We start from the raw sequence: 25,151 nt of genomic DNA on the forward strand, positions 1-25,151 counted from the left end.
ACAAGAATCTTGCCTAGGGCTCGTGGGACATCTGTATTGTCCCTTCCTTTTTTGAACCATCTCAGGGTTTTTCCCCAGACAGATAAGAATATCTTGATGAATTCTTTGCCTGAGTCACTGGAAGGTCACAAACAGTCCTGTGGTTCTCAGCTTAAATCTGCCCAAAAGGAAAACTAGAAATGTACAATTATATAAGAAACGTGGGCGGGAGCAATTGTGCCGTCTATGACTGGCAATAAAGAAAGAAAAGAACACTAAAGAATGGTTAGGGTTGGGGAAATAGTTTAGTCAGTAAGAGTCGGTAAGGTGCTTGCCTTCCAAGCATAAGGAAATGAGCCTAATTCTCAGAATTTACAATTAAAAAAAAATCCAAGACAAACAAAAAACACAGGCATTATGGTGAGTGATGTCATCTTGATAAGGGTAGAGACAGGCAGATCCTGAGGTTCAGCAGCCAGCCTAGCCTGCTAGGTGAGCTATAGGCTGATGAAAGTTAGTGTCTCGAAAACAAAATAAAAAAAAAAACAAACAAAAGCTAGAGTCACTAAAAAGTTTCAGTGGGTAGAGGTACCGGGTAGGCAACCTAAGTTCAGACCCTGGGACCCACATTGTAGAATGCGAGAACTGATTACCATGAGCGGTCGGTTGATGTCCACATCCATGTCATAGCACACACATGCCCACCACCACCCACACACAAATACGTAAAAGTAAAAACATAGCGCCAACAAGAAATCAAAGCCAACGTGGATGACATGTGGGGAACGACTACTGTTGTCTTAAGACCTGCACACATATTCGCATGCAACCCCTACAAGTACACCAGCACACATGGACACACACACACATAACACACATACACACACATGCATACACACACACACACACAGAGTCTAGACCCCTTATTGGAGTTCCTTTAGATGCATACCTAATGAGGACGTCCTGGGCTTCGCGTCAAAACCTGGATGCCAAACTAACAGGACCCTCAGCACTGGATAGCTCAGTCTGGGCACCATGCATTTACTACCCCAGAGTCAAACCCTCCATGGTTGCTATGGTTTCATCACAGGGCACAGAGCTCTCCTTGATCTTCACTTGATCTTCAACCTGCTCCTAGATGACCAGGGTCATCTACTCCTCAACCCATAGCTTAAAGCGTTCTTGGGTCTAGTTGTTCTTCCAATTCCAAGCACACTAGAATCCAGACAACCTGTTAAATACCTGTTGGTGGACTTCACTGAAGAACCTCTGGTTCTGAAGGTCCCACAGATTCTTGTGTTGTCCATATTCTCAGGTGATGCTGATTGTTGTGATGCAGAAACCACTCTTTGGCTTGCAATTCCAATAGACAAACATGGTTTTCAGTCATTGGATTTGCTTTCTCGGAGAAGCCAAGGTTATGGACATATTGTGTTAGAGCTTAAAATAATTCAAAGAAGATAGTCCAACCAGATACTCTGTAGGTAAAGAGTTCTCAGTTTAGTCGTGTGTGGGAGAGCAGTCCATCCTCTGAAAGGGGCTAGTTTTCTTCCAGTTGAGGGTATCAGGGAAGCCGTTAGAGGAAGCAAGCTCTTGTGTGTAAGTGATTCTAACTGGGTGGGATTTGAACAGGCAGCTATGGAAGATGTGTAACAGAAGCAAGGAATAATCACAAGGGCAGAAAAGGAATAGTTACGGAATAAGATGAGTTTGGCTATACTTCCCAGTTTCCCCAGTGCTCTCTTAGGGAAGCATTCACTGGGTAAACCATCCAGCCTTAAATCTGTTGCTTCTGTCTATAATTTGATGATCTCCAGTCTGTTACTTCTGCCTAAAACTTGATTGTTATGTGATGTCCGATACATAATCTGGAATGTAGAGTAGGAATTTCAGGAACCAGGGTAAAGGAGGAGGAGGTATGGATACTCCAATATGTCTTTGAAAAATAAGACAAGATTAGCCTACCGACCATCGGAACAACATGGGATTTATTGCTCATACAGTGGAAGAAAAGTCTAGGAGATGGGTGAGGACTCATCTTCTGTCTCTGCATTTCTGGAGGCTCAGCTTCTCTCTGTTTTGGTTTCAACCTCAAGCCGGCTTTCTCACAGTCTCAAGATAGATGCTTTCTGTCAAAAAAATTCACTCTGACATCTCCCCCCCATATCCCTAACCCACGCACGCTTTCTCTTTTGTGCTGAGGGCAGAATGAATGGCCTAAGCTCGGCACGGTTTGGATTGCCTCCTGCACTACCTTCTGGACCAAGTACACGTGATCGGCTCAGACTTGGTTACTGAACTGATCAGCACCCAGGAAAACCATGATCAGCTTAGACCAACCAGAGCTCACAGAGCATGCAAGGCAGGTCTGACCACACCAAGTCACCAGGAAGATGAGCGGTGGGAGAATCCAGGGGACAGCAATTAGTGACACACTGAAACAATGTTTGGAAAAAGGCCTCTGAAGGCATCCCATTACTTCCCTTGGTTTAGAGTTAATAGTATGCCTTAAAGCAGTGATTCTCAACCTGTGGGGGTCACATATCAGATATCTACATCATGATTCATAACAATGGCAAAATGACAGTAGCAATGAAAATAATTTTATGGTTGGGGTACTACAACATGAGAAATCATATTAAAGGGTTGCAGTGTTAGGAAGGTTGAGAAAGCCTTGGGATGAGACTGTTTTAAAGTACAGCCCAGGCAAATAAAAGTATTTTTCCACACAGCAATGTTAACCGTCAATGGAGAGTCCTTAGATGCAGTACTGTGCTCTGAAGAGTGCTAACTTCTATTTTAAAAGCATGTTTATTACATTTCATGTGTGTAAGTGTTTTGCCTGCATGTATGCATGTGCACCACATGCATTCCTTGGGCCTGTGGAGGTCAGAAGAGGCATCAGATCCCTTGGAACTAGAGTTGCATATGGTTCTGAGTAGCTGTGAGGTGCCCAGCCATTTCTCCAGCCCCTGGAGCTCTTTACACGTTTGTTTTAGGTGTGACATTCTTTATCCCCAATGCATTTCTTGCTTCCTCTGATAGTGCTGCCTCAAGAAAAACTGGAAATTTCTAAAGGGCTTATGACTCAAGGTTTGCATAAGCCGGGTATGGTGGCATACACCTGCAAACCTGGCACTTAGGGTGTGGGAGACAGGAGGTTACTTCTAGGTCAAGTCTGTCACTGAGGGAGTCAGGGCAGAGGCTCAAAGTAGGAGTCTGAAGACAGGATACCTTGGTATCCCACACAGCATTACCTACAACCAGAGAACCATGGGAGATGCTGGTTAGTTGGCTCACTCTAAGCTCTTTACTAACTGAATTCCTCATAAATCTAATCATTGCTGTTATTCGTAACATATAACTTTAAATTGCTTCCCATTTCATAAATAATTCCTCCTGTTTAATTTAAATTGGAGTGGGGGTTGGTAGAGAGATGGCTCAGTGTTTAAGGGCACTGAATGCTCTCTCGGGAGACCTGGGTTTGATTCCTAACACACACATGGTGGCTCACAGCCATCTGCAACTCCAGTTCCAGGGAGATCCAATGTCTTCTTCATCTGGCCTCCACGGGCATCTGCTATACATTGTGGGCAGACAGACACGCAGGCAAAAACCACCTGTATACGTAAGAGATATTACAAAAAGAATAATTGAAAACAAAATATCTTCATGGCCTTTGCCTGAATCTAAGGTAGGGGCTGGCGAATTCAAGGTCAGTCTGGGTCAGTCTTGGCTACATACATACATGCATACACAAGTAGGTAAATATATAGATGATAGATAGGTAGGTAGGTAGGTAGGTAGGTAGATAGACAGACAGATAGATAAATCTGGAAAATAAGGCAAGTAGAAGCAGTCTAAGACACTCTTTAGCAAGGTTAGAGGCAGGTAGCAAGTAAGCAGGGAGGCCACCCTTCGCCATATCACGTGTCCTTTCCATGCATGGCTCTTTTGCCCTCTGTCTCCATACTGACAGGGCCTTGGTTTTGGGTAATAAATTCAGGCTCAATTCATTCTATCAAGAATCAGTCCTGTTCTTTAGTGTGTGGCAGTGAGCAAGTCTGAAGAGAAACTAATGTCCCAGGCTCTCCCCATGTCATCCCAAGTCCTAAATTCATCAGCATTTTCCTTCTCAGCCTTGTTTAAGTAAATATTTCCCCAACAGCGTTGTCTTGGGGTTTGTTACAGTGGGTGTAGTAGGAGACTGGGTGGATGTGGAAAACAAGGGAAGTCAGACAGGAGGGCTTTTCTTTTACAGTGTTTCTTCTGAAGGGTCTTGCTGATGCAACTGGAGATTGTACGTAATGGTCTATGGAACTCAGCTTTCAATCAATTAAGAACTGTTAACTCACAAGAGTTGATCTCATTAGCCCCAGGACAATGTTCCACCTGTGCATGTATGCATGCATGTCTCGTGTGTGTGTGTGTGTGTGTGTGTGTGTGTGAATGTGCTTATGTGTGAATATGCTGTGTGTAAGTATGCTTGTGTGAGTGTGTTTGTGAGTGCGCCTCTCTGTGACTGTGCTTGTGTGAGAGACTGTTTGTGAGTATGTGTATTTGTGTGTGTTGTTGGGAATTGAATCTAGGGTTAGACAAGTACTCCGTGACTGAGCGATAGCCTCATCCCTCTTTGTACTTTGTACTTTATAGCAGGATCTCACCCTGCATCATCAGCTGACCTGGAACTTCCCATCCTCTCGCCTTGGGCTTGCCAGTAGGTGGACCGTAGACGCGCACCACTAAAGTGGGTTTGCTCTGTGCACTGCGAGCCTTCCTCTCTTCCCTGTCTTCTTCCTGCAGAGGCCAGGATAAGATGGATGAATGTGTATCATTTGAATACATCAGTAAGAATATTCAAGAAGCCCAGATTCTTTCATTGAAAAGCTGTGTGACCTTGGGAAAGATACTTACCACATCTGTGTTTCTCAATATGAAATTAGGGAAGATACTAAGCTCTGATACGTTTGACCTATTTTTAAAATCCCTCCATTAAAGAATTAAAAATGAGTTTAAATGGCAGAGGAGAAGCGAGGAGAGGAGAGGGAGAGGAGGGGGAGGGGAGAACCATTGAGAAAACTGTAGTTTACCGAAAATTAAAAAAAAAAAATACAGTTAAAAAGAGCTAGAGAAAGCAGCCACTCCAAGCCCAGCATCCACACTGTCTTTAGCAGTGAACACACAAATACTGTCAAAGTTAAATTTTGTTATGTAAAACATGTAAATTCATTGTTCTTAAACAATATCATCATGTTCCCGAAAGTACTCAGGACAGCTAGCATACTACAGTTAGTGTATTTCTAACACATTAAATATACAAGCAAGCACATTATAACACATTCATATTTTATTACTCTGTGGGTGGGTGTGTCTCGGTGTGTGCGTGCGCACACTTGTGTGCACGTGTTTATACTTGCCGATGCACATGGTGTGAGTAGCGGTCAGAGGGCAGCTTTGGTCGTTGTGCTTTCTACTTTTACCACGTGGGCTCTGAGTATCCAGCTCAGGTAGTCAAGCTTGGTGACAAGTCCCTTTATCCAGTGAATCATCTTATCCCCTTGTCGGCCTCAGTTTTTTTTTTTTTAATGAAGGGCTAGCATACTTAATACTTCTATATTTCATTTTATTCAGTAATATATTTTGGAGATTATTTTGTGTCTGTGTCATACAGAACTGCCTTAATTCCTTTTTAACATGCATTGCTGTTAAAGGATTCCATCAAGGGCTAGGGATGTAGCTGAGTTTTTAGTGTTTGTATATGTGTATGTATGTATGTGTATATGTATGTGTGTATGGGTATGCATATATGTGTGTATGTATATGTGCATGCATGTATACGTGTGCATATGTATGCATATGTGTGTACATATGTGTTCATATGTATGTGAGTATATGTGTATGTGCACACATATGTGTGTATGTAGGTGTATATGTATGTAATTGTATGTATGTATGTGTATGTAAGTGTGTGTCTGTATATGTATACATTAACGAATATATATTTGTTGTCAATTAGTCTTCTTCCCACCAGCAGCCACTAACTGACCTTGTGTCCCTACTGTGTCCTTTGAATGTTTCCTATATAGAATAAAATACTGTACGTCTTTGGGTCTGACTTCTTTTGCTGAGTATGATTTGAGAGCGTTTTGAGGTTCATCCATGTCACACCATGAACATTCTTTGTTCCTCTCATTACTCAGTTGTATGACTATTCACCAGTTGGATATTCTGGTTGCTTCTAATTTTTGGTACTCTGACTAATTCTGCAAATGATGTTTGTGTGGAGCTTCTGTGTAGAAGGATGTCTTCACTTCTCTTGGCAAGGATTTCTAGGTGTAGAACTGCTAGCTCATTAGGTAGATTCATGTTTAATTTTTTTAAAGAAGCTTAAATTGTTTTTCACAATGTCTTTACTGTTTTTACACTCCGCCGGGGAGACTCAGGGGCTGCTTCTGTTCTTTGCACGTCCTTACTGATATGCAGCCCTTCTGGCAGGGGTGTGGTGGCATCTCACTGGGACTCTGATTTGGGTCTCCCTAATGACTAAGGATGCTGAGCATCTTTTCACAGGTTTGTTTTCTTGTCTTTATTTTCTGTATACAACTTAGCACCCTACCCAAAAGAGAGCATGACATTTGAGTGCCCGCTCACCTGGGCCCGTATCACACTGTGGTCCTGTCGCTTTCACAGCTGTCTGTGATGGACCAAAAAACCAGCAATAATAATAACAACAACAACAACAACCCCTAAACCAAAGGACAAACAACAACATTCCCCCAAAACAACAACAAAAAACACCACCAAGCCAAACCAAACCAAACCAAACCACAACAACAACAACAACAAAACCCCAAAAGACAAAACAACAATAACAACAAAATCTGGACTTTTGCAAGTGTTTGAGATGCCTTCAAGAACCTGCCTATAGACTCATACTTTCTTTCTACCAATTTGAGTAAAAGACATTATTTTTATAATTCTTCAGACATCAAGTCCAAAGCCACAAATATTAGACAATGCTTATACAGTGGTTGTTTTGCTATTCAGAAGACCTTTATAAAATGTGAATAGTACTATATTTCCACCATCTCTACCCTTCCCTCTTCCCCTCCAACTCCTTCCATGCCTCACCACTCCCTCCCCACCGCAAGTCACAATCTCTTGTTTAATTATTTGTGTGTATGTGTGTAAAACCTCTCAGGTGCTCATCTCTAAACATGTACATTATATGTACTTTTAAGAGCATAAACATATATATTTAGAATCTATATAATTAAAAGCCTGTATCAGTTTTTAAAAAGTAAGAAACTTGCCCTGAATCATACAGGGAAAAAAAGGAAAGCAGGGAGAAATTGAAAATCTGATGTTCTTTTGGGCTAATATACTTTTTTTTTTAAGATTGATTTTGAAGCCCACCTGTGACTTCCTCCACTAATGCCATTAATTCAGCATTAATTTGTCACCTCTAGCGCCTTCAATACCATTTGTCATCTCTAGCATAGAACAATAAATGTGTCATTCTCACCTTCAGAGAAGCCACGAAACATGAACCACAGCCCGACTTAACTGTCCCTTTCCTTCAGGGAACAGTCAGTGCCCAGTGTCTGAGACTTGTGGCAGCTAACCCAGCCTTGTGAGTCAAACATACTGACAGTGCTTTCACATGTGAGGCAGAACTGGCAGGAAGTGGTCACCTGTGGAGGAGTTGCCGCTCACACACGGGGGTGGGGGGAGTTCCTCACCACCATTTCAGCTTTGTGAGCCCTTTCTTTCCATTTGACCCACAGCAGTGGTCCTAGGAATAAGAGTGGGGGAAACTTGCTCTGCAAATTACTTTCCCAGTGAGGCTGCTCCAGGAGACATGTGTATCTGTTAACTGGCATATCACTTTACAAAACAGCAGCACTGTGGTAACCCACAGCACAAAAGGAAACTCGTGAAAAAGCATTCTCGCTCGCTCGAGAGCCGCCAGATTACTATTATATCAGCTGCCCACGTAATAGTCTTAGGAGGCAGCCGATGTGGGCTCTGAGCCTTCTTCTGTTACCATTCCCGGCTGACAGACGAGGAAATAGGTTTGATACTTGGCCCAGGTAAGCCATAGAGCAGCATCTACATTGTTCCTGGTAGGCTAGGTTTGGTCCAGAAGCCTAGAATTTCTTCTGCTTAGGAGAGTATTTTCCAGCTGTGAGATCCCCCAGAATCACTGAGTAAGTCTTGTAGGAATGTGGAGAGTCAAGGTAGTCATCTTATTGCCCACAGTAGTTCCCAAGAAGTATTGCATACTGGCCTCAAAAGGTAATGACGTTCATCAGCATGCATTACAATGCAGACAGACTCGACAATATTATGCTAAGTGGAAGATTCTGATTATACGAAGTGTTCAGAAGAGGCCAGCCCACATAGAACCTAACAGAAATAGAACACAGCTTAGGGGTTGCTGAAGGCCGTGTGGACTAGGACTGGGCGTAAAGGTGGTGAGACGGGGAGATGTGAGGTTTCTTTTGGGGGTAATGGCGTATTCTAAAATTGATTGTGGTGATGATGGTTGCACAAGCCAGTTATAACGAAAGTCATGGAGTCATAACTTTTCAGTGGGTGAAGTGTGTGGTATATTAATTATCTCAGTACAGATGTGTCTAAACATCACCCTGGGTCAATAAGTCACAGCAGGTGTCCTTTCCAACTTGGAGTCACAGGTCTGTAGGTTTGCCAAACCTTGTTCCTTCCCTGTGTGGAATTCGCTAGACTGTTGCAAAATACCATTAAAAAATGGGGCTCTGTGGAGGTAGCCTAGTAACAGGGGACATCCTAGCATGTGCAGGCCCTGGGTTTGATCTCCAGCACTTCAAGGTACAATTCAAGGTGAAAAAAACAAAAGTGCCTTAGATTTGCCCTTACCGTCATGTGTGTACCTCTGATTCTAACATTATCTTCTCAGTATTACTGAGCAATAGCAACTCTAACATCTTAAAAACACCTTTAAATAAAGAAAAAAAAATCTCACCAGATGTGGTGGCACATGCCTTTAATCCCAGCACTCAGGAGACAGAGACAAATGGATCTTTGGGAGTTCAAGACCAGCCTGGTCTACAGAGAGTGTTCTAGGACAAACAGAGCTGTTACACAGAGAAACACTGTCTCAAAACAAACAAACAAATAAATCTCAACCCAGTTTTATAGTTCCGGCTTCTACGACCAACTTGAACCTCTAGTGAGGAACAACTAAACTGTAGTTGAAGAGCTGTTTCTTCTGCCTGTTCTGTAAAGGTGGGCCCTCCCAGCAGATTGTGGATGACACATCCCCACTGACTTTTCTTGTTCTGTACTTATTCTGAACTATCATCACTGCAAGTCAACAATGCCCCTTGCCTCTCTGTCCCTATGTCTGTCTCTGTCTGTCTGTCTCTCTCTCTCTCTTCCTTCCCTCCTTCTCTCCTCTTTTTCTTGTTTCTATCTTTCTGTGTTAGGGATAAGGACCAGGGTCTCCCATGTGACAGGCAAGTATTCAACCATTGAGTGACACTTTTGCCTTCAAGGTTTTTTAAAAAGGCATTTTCTTTCTCATAAAAAAATGAGTTATAAGAATTTTCAAATTTTGAAAAGTTTTGAAACTTTTAAAGGAACTTCTTTCTGGTTGGGAAGCCTTTTCTGTGACACATTACTATGACCACTAAGAAATATGCACAGGCTCACATCTGTGGGTTTAACCACATTTAGATCAAAATTATTTTGGAATAAAATTGTATATGTGCTGAAAAGTAGACTCTCCCCATCCCCGCTACTCCCTAAATGAGGCTTTCTAACTACTTTTTACATAGCATCTGTGGCATCCTGGGCACTGTAAATCATCCAGAGATGGTTCAAAGAACAAGAGAATATGAATAGGTTATGTGCAAACACTTTATCATTTATATAAAAGACTTGAGCCTCCTTGGATCTTCGTATCTCAGGACGGTCCTGGTAACAATCCTATGTGAGAAGTGAGGATAGGCTGATAGATAAGAATTAAATCTGGGCTTTATGGCAAAAGGTGTAGACTCCTCAGCCACCAAATGTGCTTGTAAGCTAATCTAGAGTGGAGTGACAGGAGAATTCTCTTGCTGTTCTGTGGAAATAATTTGCCATATACACTGAGATAGGTTCACCTGACTCTTATATGAGTTGAATATGATGGGTTACTCGGGGACTCCAGATGCTTCAGGCTCCCCACATCCATGTTTATAGAAGTTCTGTAACCCAAAATATTGAAAGTGTAGTCCCGTGTCTCTTAACAGCTTCCAAAAGGACTCACACTCAGAAGGTATCCTTTTTCAAACCTTCTTTTTCATTTCTCTTGACAGGTCCTAGCAGGCACCAGGCATGTCAAATTTCTCTTCCAGTCCAAGTGTCCATGGCTTTTCTTGCTTTTGGATGCTAACATGTACCACCTTCAGCCCTGCAGCATTTTCTACCCACTAAGTGAATCTGGAACCTCAGGCAAAGCACAGACCTCCAGCACAGGGAGGGAAGATAACAGCAAGTTCTCTTAGATGCATGCCTTTGCCTGGATGCACAGAGTGAAGGGTTTCCATGCAGAGGCAATTTTGGACTCACCTTATTCTAAACCAAACAGAACATCTTAAAAGGAAGGAGACATTGCAAACCTCAACAATAGCTGGAGAGGCCTTAGAAGGCATTTGTGAGTGGTGGAACGTCCAGCCCCTATGAGCAGAATGTTCTGGAGTGTCTACTAGGTAGCGTCACACAGGAACCCAGATCTAGATCTAGATGCCAAAGTCAAGAGGGCCGCCACCACCCTAAATCCTTGGTCTTCCAGAGCTGGGTCCTGCTAATGAGGCAAGGGTCCTTCCATACTGTGAAGCCCCCTAGACTTGGTCTCCTCTCCTCACTTCTGCTCATCAAAGGTGGGGTGGGTGCCAAAGGAGGTGAGAGTAATCACAGAACATAGAGTGATGGCAGCCTTACTTGTGTTTCAGATCACGTGGCATGAAAGGATGACAGACCCAAGCTGCCCCCGGAGGCACACACTGTGTTTTCTATCAACCTTACTTTCCCAGAAGGTTCCGGAGAAGTCTGACGTCGTGCTTCGATGCATGATAGCTGGTAATGACCCCTAGACTAGCTACCACTCCCCCTAGACTAGCTGCTTCTCAGACTAACTACTGCTCATCCTAGCCTAGCTGCTAGTCAACCTAGACTAACTACTCACTGCCCCACCCCCACCCCATACCTCTCTGCAGTTTAGGGTTTATTGGTCAAAGGCAATGAAAACTACATTTGAGAAAATTACCTTAGAAATTTATTCTGAGTAATCAGTTAAGCAACTCAATCCTCTGTGATGTTTTTCAAGTGACTTTCCTCACCTCATGCTGTGGTTCTTGGTTAGGCAGCCCCCTCACTGCTGATTTTCAAACAATCTACTCGTCACTTGCTGTGGCATCCAGGAACAACTTGAATAATTTCATGTCATCAAACTGAGCTCTTCTCACAGCGTTTAGCAATGTTTGTAGGTTGGCTAAATTTGCCCCAAATTTGCCTCCCACTGATGCATGCTGGCAAATAAGGAAGAATTTAAACCAAAGCAAGAGGTGCTCAGAGGAGGTAAGGCCAAAGATGGGAACTACCCCCGGACGGGAGCCTAGATCACTGAGAGCTGAAGACTGGGTATTAGTGGCCCATGGTAAAGGGGTTTCATTAAAGGTAAGGGGGCAGAGAGGTGATGCAGGTGATAAAAATACACGCAGCGTGAGCCTGACAGCCTGAGGATGTTCCCTGTGTCCCAACAAGGAGAGAACTGACTCATGCAGACTTCCACAGATGTGTTGTGGCACTCTCAGGACACACGTGCGCGTGCACACCCACACCCATGCCCACAGAGACAGAGAGAGACAGAGAGACAGAAATGGAAAAATAGAGACAAAGAAACATTCACAAAGAGACACACAGAGACAGACAGAGAGAAAGAGACACATATATGTATATATACACATATACACACACACACACAAGGAGAAAGGAAGAGATACACACATACAGAAATAAAGAATAAAAACAGTAATTTGACAGAGAGGTCAGTTTTTAAATCTATGTAGATGATTCTTTTCTTTCTTAGATTATATCGCTACCCTTGAAAACAAGGAGCACTACACCCAATGGTGTTTCCTTAGGGCAGGGAGAAATGGCTTACCCGCTTTAGCTTCTCTTCCGAACTCAGAGGAGAAGCGTGGCTATAGAAATAACCGCCATTTGCAGAAGTCAAGGTGAAACCTTGTCTTTGGTCTGGAGGCTGGTGTACCCATCCACACTCAGTCTCTCCAGCTCCACAGCTGGCTTTCTCAGAGCTCAGACAGAAGGAGAGACCCAAGCTGAACCTGAATCTTCTGAGAGAACCTCCATAGCTGGGTCACTGGTCCTCACGCATAGTGGCTAGATCATTTAGAATGGTTCAGGCAGTGACTCATAGAGAGGTTCAAAACAAGGGGAGGAAGGTGGAGGAGTATTGCACAGTGGTAGAATGCGTAAGACCGTAGGTCCCGTCCTTAGCGTTGGAAAACAAAGGGAGGAAGAAGTTTTAGGTGAGGTGTCCAGGAGAAAAGAGAACCTTCCAGAAGGTACAAGCTACCACTTCCCTATGCACATCTCATTTCTGGCTGATGGTGTAGGCTCAGAAGATGCACAGGGAAAACCCTGGCTGCAATCAGGAAACTGGAGGAGAGCAACCAGCCCTGATCATTCTGAATAAAGGCCCTGGAGGTCAGAATGTTCCAGGGGCCAGCTCTCACATACTTTACATTCTTTTTCGGTTTGTGTGTGTGTGTGTGTATGAGTGTATGTGTGTGTGTGTGTGTGTGTGTGTGTGTGGCCCCACACACGGTACAAAAGGAGGAATTCAGCGCTTCCTAAGCAGGGGCAGGAGGAAGCTGGCTGAGTCGGGGGCTTGAGACAGGGAAGAAGGGGCAGAAATGAACCCTGACAGCTTCCTCTTCTGTTGGTTTCCAGGGAAGCGCCTCTTTACTCTAACATCTGCCCATAGGAAGTTGAGGCAAGCTGCTCCTGGGCTAGGGTACGTCCTTGCACGTGGGCCTGTGTTCTTGGCCTTGGGGGCAGCTATACACACACCTACCTGGAGAAGAAGGTAGGAAAGCCCCACAGCTGCTTAAAGGCACATATGTGGCCTTGGCAAGCAGATGAGGAGCCGGACCCTGAGTATTCTAAGGTCCTGCTGGTACGGGTGTCTCTGACTCTTAGCATCCTGACCTCGTTTATCTCCCTACCTTTTCTATGCCTTAGAAGAATAGAGGCTTCTTGGGGCTTTCTGAGTTGCTTGTCAAAAGTTACATGATATAGAAACAAAACCCAAGACTGGTCCTGGTATGGCTCTAGAATGGCATGCTGAACTTTGCTTCCTGCACAGACAGCACATTTGGTAATTCTTGGTGGCAGAGAGAGTAGTGAGAAACCTCTTTGGGACACACTGGAAACCTTGCCTAGTAACAGTAAAGACAAAATTCCTGCTGTGTGGGTTAAATTTTTCCATTAACCGTTAGTATTCACAGCGTAGCTGATGGCTACCAGGGAAGAATGAAACCTTCCAAGGGAAAAGAGTCAGTGGGTCAGCTTTTGTGGTAGCATTATTCTAGAAGATTTATGCTCTAGACTTCTTCTTTCTTTAGGAAGAAAATGGAACTTTGTTCTTGTCCCATTGAAGCATCTAACCAGGCTCAGCCCTACTTAGCTTCTGAGATCAAAGGCAGTGGAGCATGTTCAGAATGGCATGGCCATAGACACACTAGAATTTTTTCATTACATTTTATTTATTTCTGTGTGCACGTGCACACGTATGTGTGTGTAGGCATATTTACACTCGTATGTCATAGCTCACATGTAAGGTCAGAAGACAGTTCGTGGGAGTTGGTTCTTTCCTTCTATCATGTGGGTCCCAGGCTTGAAACTCAGATAATCAGGCTTAGTAACAAGTGCCTTTACAGACTGAGACACCTTGTAGGCCCATATAGAAATATATATATATGCTTTGTTCTTTCAGGTTCAGGTTTGAGCACTATCATGTAAAATTTCCAATGAGCTTGGGGCATAGCTCAGTGGCAGGACCCTTGCCTGGTTAGGGTTTCTGTTGCTGTAATAAACACGATGACCAAAAACAGCTGGGGAGGAAAGGGTTTATTTCACCTTATACCTCTAAGGTCACACTCCCTCTCATTGAGGGGAGTCAGGGTAGGAACTTCAAGGTGGAAACTGAAGCTAAGACATTCCATTGAGCAGAGCTGCTTACTGGCTTGCTCTCTGTGGCTTGCTCAGCCTGCTTTCTTGTAGCACCCAGGACCACCAGTCCAGGCATGGTGCTACCCACAGTGAGCTGAGGCTTCCCACATCCATCATCAATTATGAAAATGCCCACAGGTTTGCTCACAGGTTAATCTGGTGTAGGCAGATTTTCTGAATTGATGTTCCCTCTTCCAAAATGAGTCTAGCTTGTGTCAAGTTGACATCAAACTAGCCAGCACTCTCAATAATTGCCATATTAAGAATTGCACCACACACTTAAAAATTTAATTTTCTTAAAGGTAATGTGAGGAGCTCGAGAGATGGCTTAGAAGCTAAAAATGTACACTGCTCTTGCAGAGGACTGAAGCTTGATTTCCAGCATCCACACTGGGTGGCTCACAACTGTAACACCAGCTCCAGTGGAATCCTTCTGCCCTCCTGGGGCACTGACACTTGTGTGCACATGTTCATGCACAGATACAGACATATAGCTAATAATAAAGATAAACCTTTAAAAGAAATGAAGGCAAAGTGATCTCTGTGTAAAATTAATGATCAAAGGTTTTGTTAACTCATTAGTGTCTATAAGAACTAGAGAATATTAAGCCTGAAAAGCTGCATATTTATAGGCATTTAAAAATGTCAGGACCACATACATGGGTTAGGTACAACCCTACTTACTACCCTATGGGGCAGCAAAACCTTACAGTGTTATCTTTCTACTAGACCGATATTATTTGTATCTCTGTTGGGTAAAACCTACAAGATGACAAATGAGGTCACCGAATCTAGAAATTTTAATCAGTCCTGTTGCTGAGTTACTTTGGCCCCATGTGACATGAAAAATCAAATACCATCTATATCTTTGTCTCTTGAATATTTTTTGAAAAATTGACCTTCTCTCTACTGTTCATATATTTAAATTTTAATTCTATCTATCTATCTATCTATCTATCTATCTATCTATCTATCTATCTATTTTGTGGAATGGGGTAGGTACATGCACACCACAGAATGCATTTGGAGATCAGAGGTCAGAGGCCAGCTTATGGGAGTCAGCTCTCTCCTTCCATCACGTGAAATCCAGGAAGCAAACTCGGCCATCAGACTTTAGTGGCCAGAGCCTTTATCTGAAGAGTCATCTCCCTGACCATCGACTATAGTTTTGGAGACTTGTTTTATTTTGGATAATTAAAAAAAAATTTCTTATGATTAGAGACAGTGTTTTTATTTTGCATTTCATTAACATATCCTACTGTGCTTGTGCCTAGGCCTTCTTCTTAATTCCCATTTATAGCTTTACAACTTAAATATTCTCCCCCCCCCCCTCTCAGGTCAGCCCAAGCCAGAGGTGACTTGGTACAAGAATGGTGAAGCCATAGAGGAGGGAGGCAGTGTTTCCAGCTATGAGTTCTTTGAGAACCAGTACATTCATTTGCTCCATCTCTCATGGTAAGCAGCGTGGCTTCTGTGTACTGTTCACTAACATTCTGTCTTCTGTGCTTTGCTGGCTACTATGAGATCAGGCTGAAAGATTTCCTTCTGAGGTCCTGATCTTAGATGTTACTGGCAGGCAACAGTCAAAGCATCCAGCAGGGACTAAAGTGGTCCCTCTATATGAATGGATTATCTGAAGATTTAATCACCTATGGGTTGAAAATATTTTTTAAAAATTCTCAGTGGGTTGAGTGACAGCTGTATGGCTTGGCCTATTTGTGGGGCCTCTGGCAGTGGTACTAGGCTTTATCCCTGGTGTATGAACTGGCATTTTGGAGCCCATTCCCTATGGTGGGATGCCTTGCTCAGCCTTGATGCAGTGGGGAAGGACTTCGTTCTGCCTCCACTTAGTTCTGCTTAGTTGACACCTCATGGGAGGCCTTACCCTCTCTGAGGACTGGATGGGGGATGGGAGAAGGTGATGGCAGCAGGAGGAAGGGGGGGGACTGTGGTTGGTATGTAAAAACAATAAAAAGAGAGAGAACTCTCATTGGGACTGGACATACTTATCTTCTTCATTCCTTAGATCCGTGCCCTTTGGGGCTGAACAACCCTTTCACAGGGGTTGCCTAAGACCATTGGAAAACGTAGATATTCACATTATGATTCATTACAGTAGCAAAATTATAGTTATGAAGTAGCAGTGAAAATAATTTTATGATTAAGGGTCATCACAACATGAGGAACTATTTTAAAAGGTCAAAGCATTAGGAAGGTTGAGAACCACTGACCTAGACAAGATAGTACACTAGTAATTTATGTATAATTTACATCGTATTAGGCATTAACATAGGGGTGATTTGTACAAATACTATGTCCTGTTATATAGGAAAGAGACTTGAGCATCCTCAGGCTTGGCTGTCCTGGAACGGAGATCTCCCTAGGATACTAAAGGGAAACTATATTCATTGTGCTCAGGAACTTTTTAACCTTCTCTAGTTTGCCATTGATAGAGTTAAATTTTATCTAGAATTATTTCCCTTTATTAGATGAGTTTTTCATCTACTCTTGTTCTCTCTGGGAAGTTAAGAAAGCGGGATAAGATTTCAGCACTGTTATCCAACCTTCCATATTGGATGGAGATAGATGTGACAGATCAAGGAAGCAGAGCAGCCAGCCACCAGAGACTTCTTACCTCTACAAAATCTCAGGCTGAATGGGCAAGATCCTGTCTACAAATCCTCAGACTGAATGCAATTCTGCCCCCCCCCTCCTTATATTCCTCTCTGCCCAGCCATATTCCTTCCTGTCTCCACCTCCTTAGTGCTGGAATTAAAGGCATGTGAATCTCAAGTACTGGGATTAAAGGTGTGTGCTACCATTGCCTGGCCTCTGTGGTTAACAAGTGACTTAGCTCCACACTCTGATCTTCAGGCCAGCTTTATTTGCTAGATCACAAACAAAATATCATCACATTCTCACTGTGTGGCCCTGGCTGCCTGGAACTCTATGCAGAACAGACTGACCTCAAACTCACAGAGATCCCCCTGCCTCTGTCTCTGCCTTCAGAGTGCTAGGATTAAAAGTGTGCACCACACCACCTAAAGGATGCTTCTGTAACCGATTAAAACTGGCATTTTGGAGCTAAGAAAGAAAGCTAGTTTGGAGCAACAGCACTTTTCTTCTCTGTTCTTTTCTTGTCGGAGGTAAAATATCACTAACGTGTCTGATCAAGACCTCACTGGTTAGAAATAAAGATGACTGAATCTCATTATGTCTTGGCTAAGCAGCTATGGTTTTCATCCAAGGCTGGAAAGCATTTTGTGAACTCTGCGTTCTGTGTGCTTAAGTAGGTCTAACAAGTCTTAAGGATGACTTCCCAGCACCTACAGAGCCTCCGTTCCCAGCATGGGGCTTCCCTGACATTCTTCCTGAATGAATTCAGAAGCTGTGCCTCATATCCATTTACTCTTGCCATGCCTGGAGTCCGACTTGAATGGGTTCTGAGGGTCTGACGAGAATCTCCCATTTAGTCTCCTGGGTGATAGATCCCTTTGAAGAATTCACTGTCTATTATCACTTCCCAGTTGTGACTTCAGTAGGTGAATACCTCAGAGAATGATCATAGGTCAGCCCTTAGCACATTTACTCAGCTCTTCCTGGAGACAGACGGTTGGTAGCTCTTCTCATGATGATGCTAATCCTTTAGGACAAACCTTGTGAGTCTTGGCGGTAGGTGACATATTGATTCAGGAGCCCCTTTTCAGACCTTGGCACAACCAGGGAAAGGCTCGCTCATGGCTAGTCAGTCTCTTACAAGGTCCTCCCATCGACATCTCCTGAGGACTGAGAGTGGATTGGGAGTGTTAGGGACATTCTTGGTCCCCTCTGTCATGAGAGTCACAGCCTAGAGCTTCTGAGGGTTGAAAAGATGTAGAGTCTCACCGAGGCAGAAACCACAGCATTCTAGCACATAAGAGTGTTTGGCCAACATCCACCAAGACTCTTAGTAAGAGGGCATGGCCTGATTGCGGCCGAGCTGAAACCAAACCAGGCCTGTGGGTTGGCAGGACTATAGAGACTGGAACAGGACTGAGGAGAAAGGTATGTGGGCGCGCAGCACTGTGGAGACAGAGACAGGATGGAGGACAGGGTCCATTTGTCAACAAGTGTCTTGGTAATGAGCCACCTCAGACAAATTTTCTCCCCCTCATGGCTTACAGTTGATAACATCTCAGCAAAGCCTGCAGCCCTTCTCTGTTGCACATTAGGCCCAGAAGCTTCTCCTCGCCTCTTCTGGTTTGTAATAAACCCTCACTCTGTGGCAGAACTGTCACCTTTTGCCTCTATTTAATTTGGCACTGGGCTTTATCACCCTGACTTCCTGCCTTGCCCTCTCCCATGTACTGGCTCCCTTGTCTCTGAGTTCTATAAAACTTGGTCATTTGCAGAACCTCCTGCCCCAGAACATAAAACCAGACTCAGTGGGACCTCTGCTGAATAGGAAGGCCTGAGCTCTGGACCTTTTCAGAACCCTTTCCATAACATGCCACACATAAACCTAGAGATGGGGTGGCCTAGGAGAGGGATTTGAATGAGGGATGGTCTGACAGATGCTGCTTATTTATTTATTTATACATCTATTTATTTATTTATTGTCTTCCTCCTCACCCCACCCTCACCCCCACGTAAGTATCCCGAGCTCTGCTGTGTGGCGTCTGGTAAGTTCATCCCTTTTGCTGTGTTTCCACAGTTCAGTGTGTGGAGGAGCCACAACGTACTATTCTGTTCGCCTGCTTACAGACATTTGGGCTCTTCCCAGTCATGATGCACAGTTACCTGTAACTTTGCTCATTGTGACTCTCTGCTTCCTGGTATGGGACCCACATGGAATGGAAGTGCCATGGGAGCTAAGACTTGTCCTATCTGTTCCAGCACCAAATGAGTGTCTCTTAGTTGGCAATCAAAGAAGTTTTGTGGTCTGGTTACAGTTGCAGCCAGTGGGTTTTGCTCTGTTCTTCAGGACTTGCCCAAAGGGAGGGAAAGAGCTATTCCACACATAGCTCCCCAAGTCTGGGGATGTGATTTGAGTTGTGGAGGCCTCCTGGTGGTTGGCTACCAGTATTTTGGAGAAATGGCTGTATAAAGGCATTATGAAGACTGAATCACTTTCAAAGGTTCCCTGCTGTAGCCAGAGTACCACTGGGTTAGTCACTCTTGTTCTTTGAGCAACAAGGTAAGAAGCTCCCAGTCATTCTGTGGCTGCCCCTGTCCTTGTCATCCTGCATCCCCTGGGCTGCTGCCCCAGCAGGTGGGTGTTCTCCCTCCAATCAGAGTTGCTGGTTACACTTAACCAGTCTCCTGCTAGCTGCCACACTGTCCCCCTGCTTATCTCTTTGCCTGTCAGCTGCTGCTCTGCCCTCATTTACCTAACGGGTACCTGATGCCACAGGCCGACACAGGAGATGCTTGGTCAGGAAGCTGAAACTGGTCACAGCAGGCACCAAAGCCCTGACAGAGCTACAGGCAAAGAGAAGCAATTAAGTTGGGATTGATTTCCCTCCTGCTCAGAGCAGGTCTGAGCCGGCTTTTTACAATCTTACCACATTTGTCATCGTGGTTGTTATCATTATTATTAGTTGTGCTGGGGATGGAACTCAGGGTCCCACACATTAGCTAAGTCAGATTAAGCAATGAGAGGTTCTCTTTTCGGGTTTGTTCCTTCTTCCTCCCTAATTCCAGTAATTAGTTTTGATATTTATTTGCTTGTTTTTAAAGGCGACACGGATTCTGAACAGCTATGCGGTTCTTTACACATGGCTTTAGCTTGCAAGCTCTAACCTCCGGGATTCAGCCCAACTTGAGTACTAAGCCAAGTGACATCTGGCAGTTTTCTGAAAAATCTAATAAGGGGGCTTTCACCTTTCTTGAGCTCATGGTGTCAACAGAGCTGGGAATAACTCTGACTTTGCTGATTGATTCCATCATCAGCATCAGCATCCCTGGCTATCATGCAGAAACCTATCGCCAACTCTAGACCTAGCCAATCCAAGCCTGAACTTTAACAAGACCTCAGGGGATAAGAACAGTTAAGCTTGAGAAGCCCATGAACTGAGGATTGTCCTGCTTTCCGCGATACTGGGAAGCCAAACCACACGGATGCTCGGCCCCTCCCGCTCTCCAGTTATACTTTTGTTGGTCAAATCCAATTGGTTTGGCCCTCTTGTTACACTTTAATCTCCACCTGTGTAAGTGTGTGTGATATGTGTAGGTCTATGTGTGTATTGTCTATGCGTGTGGGTATTCATGGGTCACAGCACGCATATGGAGGTCAGAAGACAACCTTTATGCGTTGGTCCTCAACTTTCCACCTTGTTTGAGACAATGCATAGGGCAGGTTAGACAGCCCATGGGCTTCTGGAGCTTTCTCTCTCTCTCCATCCAGCTTTCGTCTTCCTGTAAGATTTCAGACATTTCTGTTGTTGTGTCTAGCTTTTATGTGGGTTCTGGGGATCTAAGTTCAGGTGAGCAGGCTCATGCAGCGAACATTTTTACCCACTAAGTAATCTCCCCACTCCCTACTTAAGTATACTTTACAACTCAGCGCAAGCCCAGAGAGATCACAGGACTCATGCGAAGTAACAAAGCTAATTAGAATCAAAGCTAGACTTGGAACCTAAACACTCTGTTTCCCAGGACCCCAGGCCTACGATATCGTTCACAAAAGCACATCTTATCAGTGCTTCCTGCAAAACAAAGTCTACTGACCTGTGGAAGGGAGCACAGTACTGTAGGAATGATAGCAGCGCTTCCTCCAAACATGAGGGTTCATTGAATGTCTACAATGTGCCAGGGACCATTCTAGAAACTGGTGACAAGCCAATGTACACTAGAGTCCCAGGTCTTCTGGGATAAGGGCAATATGAAGAGCCAGACATGTAACAAGCCGGCAAGAATATGATGCATCAGGTTAAAAAATATAGGTAGAGGGAAGGCAGAGCTAGGGAAGGAGGTTTTTCTGGTGGCGTGCCATGAGCAGAGAGGTGAAGGGGGAAAGGGGAGTGTGATGTGGTCATCGTCTGAGGTAAGAACATTCGCAACAGGGTGAAGCTGGGAGCTGGGAACACCTCAGACGGCTGACCATCTTAGCCTTATTAGCAGGCACTAGGTCCCAGGAAGAGATCCTGTGTTTAAGAAACAAAACAAGGTAGATGACTCCTGTGGTTGACTTCTGGGCTCCACATGCGTGTGCACACATGTTCATGTGTCTAATCACACGTGTATATTCACCCGAACATACATATATACATGTGCCAAAAATCATTTTTCAAAGCATTTCTGGTGGCTACTGACTCCAGGAGGCTGGTCTTGCTTTAAGCCCTTCCTAACAATTAGGTCCCTTACCTTGTGTCATTTCCCAGGTGGAAGATTCATTATTATCCAGAGCTGTTGGGAAGCTTACCTAACGTCACCCAGCACGTGACATATGTGACTCCAGGCACACACGCTGCTGTCCCCGAGCCACAGGGCGCGTGGAGAATAGCAAAAGCAGGCCTGCCCTGCAATTTGCTCACATGGCTCCTGATGTCGCCGTGTCTCCTGTGCTATGCTCCAAGCAGCAGCCCCTGTCTTCTGGGACGGCCACCACAGTGCCTTGTTTGGCAGACCCTCCCGCATGACTGCTCCCGCATCTACTGCTCTGGTCCATCTGCCCGAAATGCCTTCCCTTCTTTCCCACACAACCTAACTTTAATCCTTTCCTACTGGGTTCGAGTTCCCTGTGCCGGCTCTACTCCCTGAAGATCTAGGCCACTTTGACCTCTCCCCTGCTAACCGCAAGAAGCCTCAGCTTGCCTGCTGGAATTTGATGACACTTGGGTTTGTAAATCATGCATGCTCTCGTTTCATTCCCGAAGTAGCAGCTCAGCTCCACTGCGGGAGCGACTAAATCTTATGCTAATTTTAAAACTTCCTTTATCAAGTCCTGTGACATGTGCTGGAAATGTAGTATTGATTGTATTGGAGAATTGAGTGTTACTTACTGATCAATTAGGGCTGCAGGCCCTATTGCAGAAGAGCCTTCTCTCCCCACCCGTGGTCAGTGGTATTCAATGCAGTGAACATCTTACAGAATTGTCTTCCATTCTGACCTGACTGGATCTTTAATCTGCTTTCCAGCAAACTGGAGCCTGAGGTCTAACCCCCGCAGTGTAGGATAGAAGACATTCCCCCATCTCGGCTCTGCCATTTCTTGGCCGGTGCCTGTATGTCTTGGTTCACCTGGATCATTTGGTTTAATTTTTCTAGCATAGTTTCCATCTCTGTTTGTCATTTGGGGTGTTAAGAAGACCCCTTTGCACTCCTTAATGTGCCCTGGGAGGCAGCTCAGGGCAGGACCTGAGGTTTTGATCCCTAGAACTCACACTTAAAAAAGAGTTGGAAGTGGTGGCATACATTTATAATCTCAGTACTGGGGAGGTGGAGACGTTGGGCCTCTGGAGCTCACTGGCCACACAATCTAGTCTAATCAGCAAACTCCTGTCTCAGATATCAAGGTGGGCCATCTCCTGAGTACTGACGCCTAAGGATGACCTCTGGTGTCCACACACACACATGCATGCACCCCTGCATTCACCCATACACACATTCTCAGGCATACACTCCTGCCCCACCCACACTGATTAAAGCAAGGATCCTGACTGAATAGTAAATGGTGGGATTTCCCTATGTGCCTATCTATCCCTGGCCCTTATTCTAAATAAGCAATGGCTAAGTGTTTCCTGTCAACACCTAGATGTTCCCTCCTTCTCAGTTCTTCTGTCTGGATCGATCTCTACCCTCCCAGTCCCAGGAAAATGCCATCTTTCCTTTCAAAACTATGCATTTCCTAGGCCTGCTTCAGTACCCAGGAAACCTTCACTCTCTCTGTTGCCTGGTCCAGAATCCATGCAGTTGACATGACTTTTAGTGGTTCTTAGTAGGTACTGTCCTATATTTTAGCTATTTATATAGACATTTCATTTTTCTATCAGATGGGAAGGTAGGTTCTATAGGAATTAACCATTTTTTCCTATCTGTGGCTAACCCACTGTGGTGGTTTAAATGATAATGTCTTCAATAGGCCCAGATGTTTGAAAACTTTGTCCTCAGCTGGTGACATTGTTTGGGTAGGCTTTGGAGGTGCGGTTTTGCTGGAGGAAGTATGTCACTAGGGCTGGCTTTGGTGTTTCAAAGCCAAACATCATTCCCAGATTGCTCTCTGCTTCCTGTTTTCAGTTCAAGATGTAAAACCACCATATCTCCTCTCTGCCATCATGGACTTTTATCCTTCTGGATCAGTAAGCCCAAGCAAACTGTTTCTTCTGTAAGTTGCCTTGGTTATAGTGTTTTATCACAGCAATAGAAGAGTAACTAACACACACACACACACACACACACACAGTGTGTATAATAGATATTCCCTATCAGGTTTTCATCTGAGTCGCTGAAGGCAAGTACATCTTCCCTGGGTCTCATATCCAAGATCTATAAAATTTGCCATTTCTGCATCTGTGAGGAAGGACAAAACCTCATTTCCAAGCATTTGATGCAGGATTACAATAGGGATTGAGTCAAACAGGGAACAGGGAGATCACCCAGAGATCAGTATCCTCAGGAAGCCACCATTTCTTGGGCTGAAGAAACAATGGGAAGGTTCATGACAGACCATAAGAAGGTGGTCCCTGCTACCCAGAGCTGCAAAACACACGCAACCTGGAAAGATGCCCAAGGCTAGCTTCTCCCTTCCTCCCACCCTTTAATCCCCTGTCTTTCTTCGGTCAGATACAGCAAAAATTCAGCCACCTGGGACCCAGGGAGGTCCAGCTGCAAGAAGTTGACCCTGATGTCATCGAGCAGAACAGTAGAAAGACAGATGTGGCTGAGGGCCAAATGGGGCTGGTCACAGCTCCTACTTCCTTCTAGCTCTTTAGTTGTATGCTTCAACCCATTGGTTGGCTAGGTTACTGAGTGGGTTAGTGAAGATATGATCAGTGATTTCCTCATTCACTTTGAAATGTTCTTAGCTGGTTATAGAAAATACAACAAGGGAGTTCTATGTGTCTCTGGCACTGTAATTTTATTACTATGACAAGCACAGGCATGAGGCTTGGAAAAATCCAAAGCTTTGGGCTGAGGGTGTAGTTCAGTGGGATAGCATGGGCTAAATATGCACAAAGTCCTGGTTTTGATTCCCAGCATAGAAGAAGGAGGAGGAGGAGGAGAAGAAAAAAGGAAAAAGACAAGGAGGAGGAAAAGGAGGAGGGGAAGGAAGATGGGAGGAAGAAATAACCCAGTTTCATCTCCTTTCTTTTGCTATTTCAAATAACTTAATGAAGATCACTTACATCAATAGGGAGCCAGGTATTAAAATACAGACACAGCCTAAGAAAATAGAATGACCTTAACCTGGTTCTGTGACAAGGTAAGGACACAGTTGTCATCATGAAGTTATTTACTGAGTTATGTCCTCTCTTCTCTCCTCGTGGCATGCCTAGGCAAGGCTCAGGCAAACCACAGCCTGGCTGCAGGGAGAAGACCAGGCAGACATTTCCTTCCCAGCCCTTGCTCTTCTCCACTGGAAAGCCGGGTATGCGATGAAGTGGAATGGCCCTGGCCCAGGGTGGTGGCTCACGCTCCAGATCTAGAGGGAGTCTAAGTTTTACCTCTAGCCAGGAGGCACAGTTTAATTTCCAGCAATGGGTGGGGGGATGCTTGGCATCAGGGAAGTGGCTTCAGAGCAGACATTGAGGAAGAACAGCAGCTATGGCTGGGATAACTCAGTTTTCAACCCACATGGAAATCCCTGTCCTGCTATTGTATGTTTTGGACAGGATATCATGTGCCCCAGTTTGGCCTCCAACTTACTGTGAATCTGAGAATGACCTTGATATTTTATCCTCTTCCCTCTA

The 25,151-nt window shown here is 44.5% G+C and overlaps 1 protein-coding gene across 1 annotated transcript in view; it reads left to right on the forward strand.

Moving 5' to 3' along the window:
• Alpk2 (alpha kinase 2) overlaps positions 1 to 25,151 on the forward strand; it is a 112,633-nt gene that overhangs the window by 2,992 nt on the left and 84,490 nt on the right. Inside the window, exons 2-3 of the mRNA XM_041639119.1 lie at positions 10,959 to 11,085; positions 15,600 to 15,717. Of these exons, the coding sequence (XP_041495053.1) occupies positions 10,977 to 11,085; positions 15,600 to 15,717 (227 nt within the window). The 5' untranslated portion in view covers positions 10,959 to 10,976. The remainder of the gene's footprint in view (positions 1 to 10,958; positions 11,086 to 15,599; positions 15,718 to 25,151) is intronic.

Source organism: Microtus oregoni, unplaced genomic scaffold, assembly GCF_018167655.1.
Source record: "Microtus oregoni isolate MIOR12 unplaced genomic scaffold, Mior012 000057F_ref0000458, whole genome shotgun sequence".
NCBI lineage: Eukaryota > Metazoa > Chordata > Mammalia > Rodentia > Cricetidae > Microtus > Microtus oregoni.